We start from the raw sequence: 12,722 nt of genomic DNA, 5'->3' as shown, positions 1-12,722 counted from the left end.
TGAAAAAAACAAAACAGGAAAAACTTTTTAATTAATCGAGCTTACAGTTACAAGCTGTGTTTGTGTGCTGGGGGTTAGGTGATGCCATAATAACGTTGGTGACATGATGAAAGCATATATAAAAAATAAAAATTAAAGAACAAAGTTCTCATTCGGTGTTTGCGAATGTCACAGACCAAATGTGCTTTGACCAAACGCATCATCGCCTTTGGTCTCAGTGCATGAAACACAACTGACTGACGATTCACACATACTGATTAAACAAACCGTTGTTTCTAGATGTGTCAAATTGGTGATGTGGAGTAAATAGCAGTGAGTGTCCGACCAAGTAAACGTCTCAGCGGTCGGTCTGCAACCTTAGCTTCAAAGTTGTTCATGCAGATTCAAATACTGGATTCTTACCCGAGTGGTTTTTACATCTAGCGCACTGCGACACACAACTACGCCTTTCCAAAAATGCTAATGATAATAATTATAGTCAACTCAAAGACGCACGCTTACATACACTCACACTTTCCAAACCAACAACATTCTCGCTCCAAATTTCGTGACGGTTGGTGCTTTCGGGTAAATTCAAGGAGCAGGGCTGCACATGGCGTGGATACCGGAGATAAAAAGAAAGACATTGAGAAGTAATTTGGCGAAAGTGAGGAGGAGTAGAGGGAGGCGGGACGCTGATGTGATGGCGTGAAGGTAACGTGGGCAGGCTCGGTTACCCCTATAATGTCCGCATTCATTAAATTAAATTACTTCTTCACTCCAGTTAATCCACACACAGCCGATTCCGTCCTTGCCGGCGCCGCCATCACTGCACCGCTTGCTCGTTGGCAGTGCTACCGGAGTCCTGAGGCTTCATCACGTCGGGGAGTTCGGGGGGGCTGGAGAAGGCCTCGATGTGCAGCTGTTCAAACATCTCATCTGCAGGGGAAGCAGAGAAACATGAGCCTCGCAGTGACAGCGGAGCATAAAACATGTCAGAGAGCTGGAGGAAAACACATCGGTCTCAGAACAAGAGGAATTAGCTGGGCTGCTTAACAACAAGGTGACTGATTGGATGTCGACAACTTTCAACTGCAGAGGGAGTGAATAAAGAGCTCTGGCAGTATTTACTCTGTAAATCTGCAGTTTGTAACTTACCAAAAAATAGGTTTTTATACATTTGTTGAAGCCGTCACCATATCATGTCAATAATTTATGAGACACATAATCTGAAAACTAATGTGTGAGTTCTACTAGTGCTAACTAAAAGCAACCAATCAGAGCCAGGGGTGGGTCTTAGCCCTGTCAATCATGCCGTGTGTGCCGCCTAGCAGAGCCTGAATGCTCAGGCTAGTTAGCATAGCCACTGATGCTGGTGGATAAGTGGTTTTCCTGTAACTATAAGTTGTTTCTCCACCATTAGCATATTCATGAGGTTGACTGACAGCGCTAAGTCCCACCTCCTGGCTTTGATTGGTTGTTCTTGGTCAGCACCAGTGCATTTCTTAAGATAGTAGCTCAGTGAGGAGGAGATTGATCTTTTCAAAAATTATTTGTCTCATATTGAACTGTCACAACATGGTGACAATTTTCACAAAAATGCAGAAAACATATTTTTTGTACAAGTTACAAATTGCAGCTTTAATGACAAGATGACTGATTGGATGTAAACACCTTTGAACTGCAGAGGGAGTAAATAAAGAGCTCTGGGAGTATTCATCCATCAGACTGAAAACCCTTCAGGGCCTTAAAGCTGCAGTAGTTAACTTTTATAAAGAATGTTTTTATCTGTTATAACTGTCACCATGTTTGCTTAGACAGATAATCTGTGAAAAGATCGATCTTCTCCACCTCTTATCTATTGGTTGCTCTGATTGGTTGTTTTTAGACAACCAATCAGAGCCAGGAGGAGGGGCTTCTAACTGTCAATCAATCTAATGGACGTGCTGGTAAGTCTGGTAATGGTGGAGAAGCCACTTAACGTTACAGGAAAACCATTTATCAACCATCATCTGTGGCCATGCAAACTAGCCTCAGGATTCATGACAGACCCTGCTGAGCGTCGCACAGAGATGATTGACAGCGCTAAGACCCGCCTCCTGGCTCTGATTGGTAGTTTCTAGTTAGCACTGACAGAAAGCAGAGGAGCTTGATTTTTTTTTCTCTTTTAATGCTTTTGGCTTTAATATTTAAGTAAAAAACTTTTTTCTTTGAAAAATCTGATCTACTACTTAGAGGCAATAAATTTAACTTGCTTTTTAAATGCTTTTTTTTATTACTAGATTTTATTTTTATGTTTTTTTTCTTAAGTCATATTTTGCTCTAGTTTTACACTTTCAAGAGATCCATTTATTTTGCTAACTTATCTGTGGAAATTGGACAAAAAGATGTTTAAATATTTTTAGATGGTTTCTGTACAGAAAATACACATTAACTAGCAAACAAGTATGTTTGGATTCCACTTCTTGTTATTCTAAGGATTTGTGATTTAGTTAACCAAGCAAGATGAGATGTTAGATTTCCTAGCTCAGAAAAACAAAGCCTTAAAAATACTAACTAAAGCACATAAACATATTCCTGAGCTTTAGAGACAAACGCATAGATAAAACAATATTTACCATTTACACGGAAGGCCAGACCAACTGTAGCTGGTGCTTGAGGTCTGGCAGTCTGGTTGGTGAATCCACAGTCTCCCAGAGTTTTACTGTCCTCTAGTAACTGATCATCCTGCAGAAAGAAAATGAAACCCATTACAAACAGGAAGCAGCGCAGGAAACCGCTCCAATAAACATGATTTCAGGACTGCGTGCTTCTGAGGTTTAAACTCACTTTGTAGAGCCGCTGGTCCTCAGGAGTTCTTTTAAGTATTCCTTCAACAATACGCTTCAGCTCATACACGGTGGTGCATTCCTTGGCGTCTGTGAAGATTGTCGTCTTGTGACGCCTGATCATTAGGAACACGTCCTTGAAGATAATCAGCACAATCATATGTTGTTGTTTGTTACAGTTTGTTGTTGATCTTTGAAAAATAATGGCATTATCAGTTTGATTCAGACTTTGGTTTAAACATGTTTAGTTTCTTGAGGGTTATTAAAATGTACTTCTTTTTTTTAATATATAAGAAGTAGCTAGTTTTTCAAAGTGTGATTTTTATGTTTTAGATACTGAAAGAAGGGAAAACAAGACTAGAAACTAACATGTTTCCATATTAAACCTCTTCAAACTTGGAAAGTAGCACTATAAAAGTGTATTGAATCACAAATTATCATCACAATATTATTGTGTGCTGTATTAGATACCGAATTTGGTAGAAAACTACATTTTAAGAAACTTGTGTTCACACTTTCCATATGCTGAACACATTTAGTCAGAAGAAGGAACTCTCACTTCACTTAATGTCCACTTCTGAGTTGGCAAATCTCATGTTTAAGATAGAAAAATGTCAGAAAAATTATGATTAATACTAATCAATATTGTTATTGCTATTAAAAAGTGAAAAAAATCTTGATTTAATACTTTTCTCAACATTATATGAAAATATTTTCTTATAAATGACCTGATTAACAGATTTTTCACATATGTGAATAAACAGAAAGTTTTGATTATGTCTAGGGATTTCAAATAAAGAAGCAAAATGTTAAAAGCTGCCATTTCCAATTTTATAACTCACAAAAGAGAAGACACTTAGTGGAGGTTGGAGTGACTAGATTGTCATTTTTAAATGTTTATAATAGGTACAAATCCATTAACTTAATCTGATATTTAATAAACTCAAATACAATCGTTACTTGATGTACTGACTTCTTGTTTTAGACTCAATTCATAAATAGGGAAGGAAATAAAACAGATTTTTCAGTAATTGGAAAGTAGATCACTGATCAATAAGTCAAATATTGGGACATTCTTTTGTATTAGATACAAATTTAAAGTGGTGATCATCTTAGTAATCAAAAACAATGTAAAAGCAGACACAAAAATAAACCAAACGGTAAATGATAGCTGTGTCTTCGTTAAAACAAGCAATTCTAAATTACTTAGATAACATTCCAACTATAGTTTTTGCATCACAGGATAGCATAGCATTTTTATTTTCGATTTTCACTTCAGGTGTTTTCAATTTAACATTTAGTTTTGTTATGTACTCATAGTACAAAGAAATTAACACAGAAGTCTTCCCAACAAATCGGCATAAGGATACAGTTAAGGCTGCGGACAAAACATTGATTGACAAAGAATAATACCTAGCTCTTTCAACGCACACCTAGCTGTAAGCTAGCACGTATCCAGTTTGAGTATGCCGTTAAAATAAAGCCAGGTCGTAAAAAGCAACGTTGGAAACTTGACAGATAAAGTAGAATAGTTTTCGGCTGCCCGTAGTTAGCCTAATGTTGTAGCAAACGTGTTAGCATTACACACATTAGCGATAAGATAACCAAGCTAACACAGCCAGTTTAGCTTGAACAGGCTAACAAAACCAAAGATAATACAGCATTATATTACATTAACACTTTCATGTGAGACAAGTGGTGTTAATTCCGTTAAGGTAGTTCAAGACTAATCACGTAAAAATAACCGTTAAACAAAGTTACCATTTCAAGGGATCAGCTAGCTAGCCAGTTACGCCAGCCCCGACTGTACTGCACCAACGCTTGCGGATATTGCGCAACGTACGTGCAGTTACGTCGCACTACGCAACGCTGCGTAAACTGTTCAGAATTTGGCGCGAGCAGGTGATTATGAGCTGAAAGAGGACTGTACGCTCAGCTCTGGAAGCAGATACCAACAAACAAATTATTTTCTACTGGAAGAAATCAGGAAAACTGGATTATGGTTGGTGTCATGTGACTAATTTAATGTTGTTTACTAAACCCAGAGGTGTCAGAGGGCGGAAAGGGGGTTTGACGGGGCGGTAGTTAGCTAGCGACGTTAAGTCTGCAGCTGCTCCGCCTGCGTTGTTATTGTTAGCTACACGTTTTACAGCTTTGACAGTTGTCCACGTTTATGGCAATTGAGCAAATTTTAATCGAGAACATTGTTAACTCTCAGTGAAGTCAGTGAGTTCATTGCAATTGCTACAGTTTTACAGTGTTTGTATATTTGAAACTTGTTGATTTAGTTCAGTTTTAGCTTTATTTATGGACTTGTCTCGTTTTTAGATAAACTATTTCCCAGACTATAGAAGCCGAAGATGGCCATGGTTGGTGAAGCATAAACCACGATGCTAAACCATGATGCATTTGCGAATACATCAATTCGCAAATGAATTGATGTATGTCATACTTTTAAACTCTGTGCTAAATCAAATTAATAAAGTAGACATTCCAGATCTAGAGATGCATTGCTTAGTTTTTCTGGTTTTCTTTGATGTCTGACCTTTTATTTTCAATTTTGAGCAACAAATTTAGCAAAAAGTTAAGTAATAACAAGATAAGTTGGATAACTCAAGTTGATTACATCTGATTACAAAGCCAGTACTCTCCATAACATAATAATTTAAGAGTTTTACTCAACAAAACAAGACAGTTTGCAACATTTAGAAATTTTGTAAGTGTTTTTTAATGTTTTTGTTCTTAATTTAAGATCATCAGAAAAAAAATGCTCTAAGTCTTTGTTTTGTTGCCTTTTTTGTAATTAATAAACCGAGTTAAAAAGATGAAATTAAATCAATATTTGGATGATTTTAAAGATCTCTCAAATATTGAATAATCAACTTTGAATTTTGAAATTAAATATGTATTTTGTTGGAAAGGAATGTGTAAATTGTTACAGATCCAAAACTTAAAATAAATTTGGAGGTTTGCTTAATAAATTTAATTTAGCAACATTTCTTTGTATCAACTGGGAAAAAATTTAACAAAATTTAGTCAATTCTGAGCAATAAAAAAAAGGATTTAATTCGCTCTTTGTTTGAAAACGTCAGCTGTATTTAGTGAGCTGTAATAAATTAACTAACCACTGCATCTCTAGATCTTGAATGTTTACTTTAATAATTTTACTTAGTGTAGGGTTTAGAAGTATGACATATATCATTTAACTTACGACACATTTTTTCCGTCTACAAACTCACATTATTCTTGAAGTAAAGTCACGGGCCACAGAAAATCAGTCCAGGGGCCGAAAATGGCCCACGGGCCACACTTTGGTCACCTCTTCGTAATTAGCTGCCCTATTAAACAGGAGGCCTTTGGGCTGCTAAACCTGTTAGCTGCTGATCTTCAGGCAAGTTAGACTTTATAATCAACAAATGAGGTCATTGCAACATCGTGAGTCGAAATGACAAATTAAAGCAACAAAACGTCTTAAAACATCAAATCTTTTTCTCTTTGTAACAAATTCTTCGGGTTTGGACTCTTTTTCTTCTCAGTTAATTGGCTCAGATTCAAATTTGTTTCCAGCCTTTCAATGTTTTGTTTTTATATCTTCCAGCAGAGTTGGGTAGAAATTAGTTAAATTTGCTGGAGCAAATGTACTTTTAAGGGTATTTTTACTGAGCTGTACTTTTTACTTGTACTTGAATAATTTTATTATGAAGTATTTCTACTCTTACTTGAGTAAAATTTTTGGATTCTCTACCCACTTAATGAAAAACAAACAAGTTTTAACCAAAAATTCACCAGACACAGACACACACCAGCAGTTTTTGTTAAAGTTTAATTTAATTTTTTTTTTATTGAAGGAAACTGATTTGGAAAAATGTTCTTTTGCCTGATTTTGTTATTTTTTCTTGCTTATATGAAGTATTGTCATTTTGATGCTAAAATACCAACACCTTCACTGAACTTTCTATTTTGTTCGGTCTGATTATGTAATTTTTAAATATGAAATGATTGATATTTTGATCAGTTACTCAGTACTTGAGTAGACTTTTCACCAAATACCTTTTTACTCAAGTAATTTCTTGGATGAATACTTTTTACTTTTGCTTGAGTAAAAATATATTGAAGTAGTGCTACTCTTACTCCAGCACAACTTCTGGTTACTCTGTTTTCCAGCCCGCCACCTTGATTGAACAGAACTGAAGAAATCCTCCCGCCATGTCAGTTGCCGTGGAAACTACGACGTCCAGGGCTCCCCTCCCCATCCCGGCGCACCTCTCCCACGCAGAGCAGTCCTTCTCCCTCAAAAAGCGCAGATTCCCGTTTTCCTCGTCGTCCACATCCAACGCCTCCTGCTCCTCCCCTCCTCGAGGTTCCTACTCTCTCCCTCCGCTGCCGCCCTCCAAAGGATGCCCGCCTCTGAGCAGGATGTTCCCTCAGCATCAGTCGCCGTGGACGCCGCTGTCCGATTCACTCAGTAAATCTCCCCCTCCCAGCTCTGTGTATGATCCCAGTAAGCATACGTCCTATTTTGGTCAGTGCTTCACTAATTTGGGTCTTCTTGGAAGAGGATCCTTTGGAGAGGTCTACAAGGTGAGCAATATTAGAATTGGTAAACATTAAGACCGAAACGATTAATTGTGATTAATGAAAGAATTGACTAAGTTAGTAGTTGATTAATTGTTAACTGGAGTAAACAGACTCCAAAAAAGGGTCATCGGTTGATAGAACAACACACTTAGAGCAGTAATTAAGCCAAAACTCTACAAAAATATTTACATTTTGCATTTAAGAGAAAATATTTTCTACCCAGATCCCCTCAAGTGGCAATTTTAGCTTCACCTAGTTCAAATTCTGTGGAATAATTACATATTAAGCATCTTTATTATTCAGTTGTTAATCTGTCAATCCAAAAATTAGGACTGAAACGATTAGTTGTGATTAATCTGATTAATGAAATAATTGTCAACTAAGTTAATTATAGACTAATTAACTGGAGTATAAATCCTCAACAATAAAAGGCAGAGCTGAAGGTGGAGTTTCAGAAAGAGCAGGAGCTTCTTAAAGAGACAGAGCCCCAATTTCAAGATGTTAAAATTTCTAAGTCATTTTTTAAATTTACAGCATTTTTATAACAACTGAAGGTAACATTGTGCTATAAAATGATACTGCATGCCTGGAAAACACATAATACTTCCCCTTTAAGCATTTTCTGTATTTTTGCAGGTGCAAAACAACAAAGACGGGCGACTGTACGCCGTGAAGCGCTCCGCCCAGCGCTTCAGGGGTAACGGCGAGAGGCAGCGAAGCGTTAAGGAAGCCAGGAATCACGAGCGAATTTGTCCTCACCCTCACGTTCTGGATTTTTTGGCAGCGTGGGAAGAGAGCGGCCGTCTGTACATTCAGACGGAGCTGTGCAGCACCAGCCTGCTGCTGCACGCCGAGAACAAGCCTCCTGGCCCAGGTCAGCCTGAAAACATCTTCATTCAGAAACTGAATTGTTTCTTCACCTGCTGACCGCCATTTTGTTTCTGGTTGATCCAGATGAGCCGGCGGCGTGGGGCTACCTGTGCGACCTCCTTTCTGCCCTGCAGCACCTGCATTCTCATGGTTTTGTGCATTTGGACCTCAAACCCGCCAACGTCCTGATCACAGATTCTGGGCGGCTCAAACTGGGAGACTTCGGGCTTCTGTTGGAGGTCAACCAGACCGGCGCCGAGTCCAAAAACAGGAAGACGAAGGAGGACGTCCAGGAGGGAGACCCGCGATACATGGCGCCGGAGCTGCTGCGCGGGGAGTACGGACCTGCAGCAGATGTTTTTAGGTACAGCAGGGCAGAAATGGGGAACATTAAAGGGAACCTATTATGCAAATCTCATATTTAGCAATTTTTTTATGCTTCTATTTGGTTCTAAATAACAACTCAAAAAAACAAACAATTATTGTATTGTTTATCATTTATTGTGATAGATTTCTAAGTTTTGATTTGTTGTCGTGATAAATTCCAATTAACGATGTTAAAGCCCCTCAAAACTGTTCTTGTTGTCAGGATAGATACTTTTAATATTTTCTCCATCGTTTGTTTGATGAAAGCATCAATAGATGCCAATAATTTGAAAATACATTTACTCTGTCCAGTTTAGTGATAGAAATCACACTTCTTTATTATAGTTGTTGACTTACCATCCAGTTATTACTTGCTGCATTCTCGTTAGCTGTGCAGGAGGATCTACTAATGCTTTTCAAAGATGTGTAGTTATATATTTCACATTTGTTTGACGCCGTATTAGGGCCATTGCAAATGGGAGGAAAGAAGAGAAGTAAATTCTCGCCATGGCACTCAGAAATTGTAAGATTAATCTCAGAATTTTTCTAGAAAATATTTGCAGATTTCTGTGTTTGAAAAGTCAAAAATTTGCTAGAAATTCAGAAAAACGTGACTTTTGAAATTCAGAAGATAAAAAAAACATTCTAGGAAATTTCTGATTTTTTTTCTAGAAAAAACATTAATTTCAAAATTTCCAGTAAATTTTTGACTTTTCAAACACAAAAGTTTTCTTCTTTTTTTTTTTAGAAAAAATTTGAGATTTCTCAGCAGAAATTTACTCCCCTTTTTTTCTATCTACAATTGAGTGTAAACCTTGAGCTGGGGGGCGTGGCCAACAGCAGCTTACTAGGATTTAACGTGACAGAACCCGAATTCTGAAGGAACTCAAAATAGGCAAAACGGATCAGACTAAATTCTCATTACTTAATGATTTTGTGAAAAAAATGTAATATACATGTTTTGTATAGATCATAAACCTATCCTAACCTGTTCACAATGGGTCGCCCTTAAACACTCATAGTTTAAGTTGAATAAAAACTCTTTTTTATGCTCTTAGTTTGGGTGTTTCTATTCTGGAGCTCGCCTGTAACCTTGAAGTTCCAAACGGCGGCGAAGGATGGCAGCAGCTCCGACAGGGCCACCTTCCCTCGGAGTTCACCAACGGTAACATCCGCCCTCCGTCTGCCAGCGATTAATCTATCCAGATAAAATAAGGAGTTTTTTTCTGCCTGTGTTTCCAGGCCTGTCTGTTGAGCTTCAGTCAGTCCTGAGGATGATGCTGGCCCCACAACCGAGTGAAAGACCAACCGTCTCTCAGCTTCTCGCTCTGCCGTGCGTCAGGAAGCGCAGATGGAAAAGGCGGATTTACCTGATGGTGGCTGAGACCATGCTGACACTGGTCTCCTTCTGCCAAGTACTGGTTCCAGTCTGCATTCTGCATCATAAATACATTTAATCAACGCAAAGGTTTTTAATGTTTGGTTGTTTTCTCTACAGTTTGTGGTGAGCTTCGGTTGCAAGCTTCTCTCCTCGGTTCGCTTGCCGTTTCTGCCTTGTTGGTCGAAGCCGGAGCCGTGTACGCCGCCGAAGGACAGCTGGGACAGAGACGTGACGCTGTCCCTCAGTTCCCTGCATAACGACCCGGGAAGTCCAGAGGATGACGGAGTCTTTCTGCATCACTCAGACCCAGAACTTTCCCCCACCTTTTCCAGCAGGTACAGGATCATGTTGACATGTTTGTACACAAAAATTACTTTTAAGCATAATTAATGGTTTTTAGTAGGTTTCAGGTCGAGGATGTTTTGAAATATTTGCTTTAATTTTAGTATCCTTGTGCTTTTTATATAATAATAATAATCATAATAATATGATAATGAAGTTGTAATAATGCCAGAATAAAGTCATAATGATATGAGACTAATGTCGGAATTGTATGAGGAAAAACATCGTAATTATACGAGAAAGTTGTAGAGATACCAGAAAAAAATTGTAAAGCTACCAGAATAAAGTCATAATCATACAAGAATAAAGTCGGAACACAGTCGCAATAAAATGAAAATAAAATCGGAACTTTGCTATCGTGAAGTTGAAATTATACAAGAATAAAGTCGTAATAATAAGAGAGTAAAGTTGTAAAATTACCAGAATGATGCGTATTATTTTATTTTTGTATTAATACCAGAATATATTCATATGGCAGTACAGTAATATGCAGAAATCACTGAAGTTGTCTGTTGAATAATCTTTTCATCATTTTGTTTTTTATTAAAGTTCATGAAGATATTTACAGTAGTTTTTTTAACTAATATAAATTATCTTACTCTCTTCTTTTTTTTGTTTTCACTTTTCCCCTCAGAATTAAATCCCGACTGTCAGTGGAAAGCACATCCACTCCTCTACCGGGTTCTCCAGTCCGCAGCCCGGTCCGGTCCACTCAGTCGGTTCTGGGCGGCTGGTCGTCCAGTAATCTGCCTCTGACTCCAACCAGCTCCCACCTGAACGCCTTCTGCCACAAACTCACCCCCAACGTCAGCCCCATACGCGCAGAGCGCCACCCGGGCTCCCCGTCCACCTCGTCCTCCGAGCGCCGCCGACACGGCCGGGTCCAGGCGGACGAGGCGCCGCCGCCTCGACCCAACTTTGAACCAAAGAACCTCCTCAGCCTGTTTGAGGAAACGACTCTGGAGGGACAGCCTTAAGGACATTTTTTCTTTTGCCTCTTTGGAACTAAAGAGTTTATTTTACGGCGCCCCCTAATGGACAGAGTGGGTTTTTATTCGTTCCCTTGCAATGTATTAGCAATTTCTCTTTTGTACACAGTCACTGTGAAAACAAATGTCAATTTAAAAATGCAAATACTTGTAAAGTTCCTCAATGAAAAGCTGTTTATGCATTCTTAACTGATTGGAAATTGATCTATTAGTTCAGGCGAGTCCAAACCGCCTGCAAATTTGAACTAACGGCGAGCCACAAAATTCATTAAATTAAAATTCAAACATTAATTTCTTTTTTTCTCATTTATTTTTATCAAATCTGTTTATCATTAGAGAACGAAGCATAAAAAGAGCTTCAGACTGAGGCCTTATTGCCAGAAAAACAGTGAATTTTCTAATTTTTGGGGTTATCAATTGTTTCTCCCATCCTTGACTTATTGGTTAGGGGCCGAACAAAATCATTTCAAGGGCCACAATTGGCCCCTGGGCCACACTTTGGACACCCCTGTATTAATGTTCATGTTTGTTTATGTAAGGTTGAGCTGGACGTGAAAAAAATGCCTTTTTTTTTCTTTAGCAATTCAGACGGCCAACACAAAAAAGATGCAGTCAGATTACTTTATTGCTGTGAAAATAACTCAAAAATATTTCAAATAGTTTGAACTTTTTTTCCTTCTCATGTAAAGGTTCTGATTTTATCTCAGACGTGATGGGAACGTTTTATCTGTTTTGCATTTTTCTCTGAAGTTAGTGATGCATTTGTATAGAAGAAAATAGACAACTTAAGATATTTCACTAACAACATATTAACATACATGGAAAAACCTTATGTTGCAGCAGAAATACTTTCAGTTTTCAATATTGCCACATGAAACAACCAGTAAAAAGAGAATTTACTAGAAATGTGTCCACTAGGGGGCGCCGCATTATTTAGTGTTGGGTTTTTGTGAACTTTTCTTTTTTCCTGCCATTTTTGCGGGTTCTTTTAGAGCGTATTTGATTTCAAGTAAAGGGTTTGAACGCGTAATCAGACCTTACAGCACTTTTTTTTAACGTTTGTGTTTGTGCGGATAGTTTCCCCAAATGGCTTGATTTACACTGAAATAAGTTACAGGTTGCATGATGGGCTACAGAGTAAATTTGCTTATGGTCTGCAAGAAAGTACACTTAATTTGTGGTGCATGCTGTGGCTATAAAGCTTCGGAAAACATCAACTTTGACTTGTCTGGTTTGTTTTTGTTTGTGGTTTAAATCTGAAATCAACAGAATTAAATGAATGAGTCTGTTTTACATCATTACCACTAGATGGCAGCCATATACTGAATGCTAGATGCCTGGAAATTATGATTATATTAACTGCTGGATGAAGTTTTCTTCCTTAAACAT

General features: G+C 38.1%; 2 protein-coding genes across 3 annotated transcripts; one reads left to right on the top strand and one right to left on the bottom strand.

Moving 5' to 3' along the window:
• Positions 1–4,695, bottom strand: LOC114156971 (elongin-B). The gene is made up of 4 exons (XM_028037638.1): positions 4,569–4,695; positions 2,809–2,943; positions 2,598–2,706; positions 1–918 (listed from the first exon to the last, which is right to left on the bottom strand). Exons 1-4 carry the CDS (start codon positions 4,569–4,571, stop codon positions 806–808), a joined length of 360 nt encoding a protein of 119 aa, XP_027893439.1. The 5' UTR covers positions 4,572–4,695; the 3' UTR covers positions 1–805.
• pkmyt1 (protein kinase, membrane associated tyrosine/threonine 1) lies at positions 4,681–12,550 on the top strand. Of its 2 annotated transcripts, none has more exons than XM_028037568.1 (8): positions 4,681–4,809; positions 6,972–7,388; positions 8,022–8,259; positions 8,340–8,619; positions 9,680–9,786; positions 9,864–10,036; positions 10,120–10,337; positions 10,979–12,550. In XM_028037568.1, the coding sequence occupies exons 2-8, from the start codon at positions 7,014–7,016 to the stop codon at positions 11,319–11,321; spliced, it is 1,734 nt and encodes a 577-aa protein (XP_027893369.1). In that variant the 5' UTR covers positions 4,681–4,809; positions 6,972–7,013; the 3' UTR covers positions 11,322–12,550. The 2 variants fall into 2 exon arrangements, with proteins under 2 accessions (XP_027893369.1, XP_027893377.1); XM_028037576.1 differs by having other exon boundaries at positions 4,701–4,809; positions 6,979–7,388.
• The last annotated feature ends 172 nt before the right edge of the window (positions 12,551–12,722 follow it).

Source organism: Xiphophorus couchianus, chromosome 2, assembly GCF_001444195.1.
Source record: "Xiphophorus couchianus chromosome 2, X_couchianus-1.0, whole genome shotgun sequence".
Lineage (NCBI taxonomy): Eukaryota > Metazoa > Chordata > Actinopteri > Cyprinodontiformes > Poeciliidae > Xiphophorus > Xiphophorus couchianus.
Note: the sequence above shows the minus strand (reverse complement) of the source record. Positions and strands in the feature narration are given on the sequence as shown.

Bases quoted from the DNA above. Each gene is read 5' to 3' on its own strand.
- pkmyt1 (XM_028037568.1), top strand. From the start codon at position 7,014: ATGTCAGTTGCCGTGGAAACTACGACGTCCAGGGCTCCCCTCCCCATC. The intron at 7,389-8,021 runs GTGAGCAATATT...GTATTTTTGCAG, and splicing joins CCTTTGGAGAGGTCTACAAG to GTGCAAAACAACAAAGACGG. The intron at 8,260-8,339 runs GTCAGCCTGAAA...TGGTTGATCCAG, and splicing joins GAACAAGCCTCCTGGCCCAG to ATGAGCCGGCGGCGTGGGGC.
- LOC114156971 (XM_028037638.1), bottom strand. The intron at 2,707-2,808 runs GTGAGTTTAAAC...TTCTTTCTGCAG, and splicing joins AGGACCAGCGGCTCTACAAA to GATGATCAGTTACTAGAGGA. The intron at 919-2,597 runs GTAAATATTGTT...CTTCCCCTGCAG, and splicing joins TCTGGCCTTCCGTGTAAATG to ATGAGATGTTTGAACAGCTG.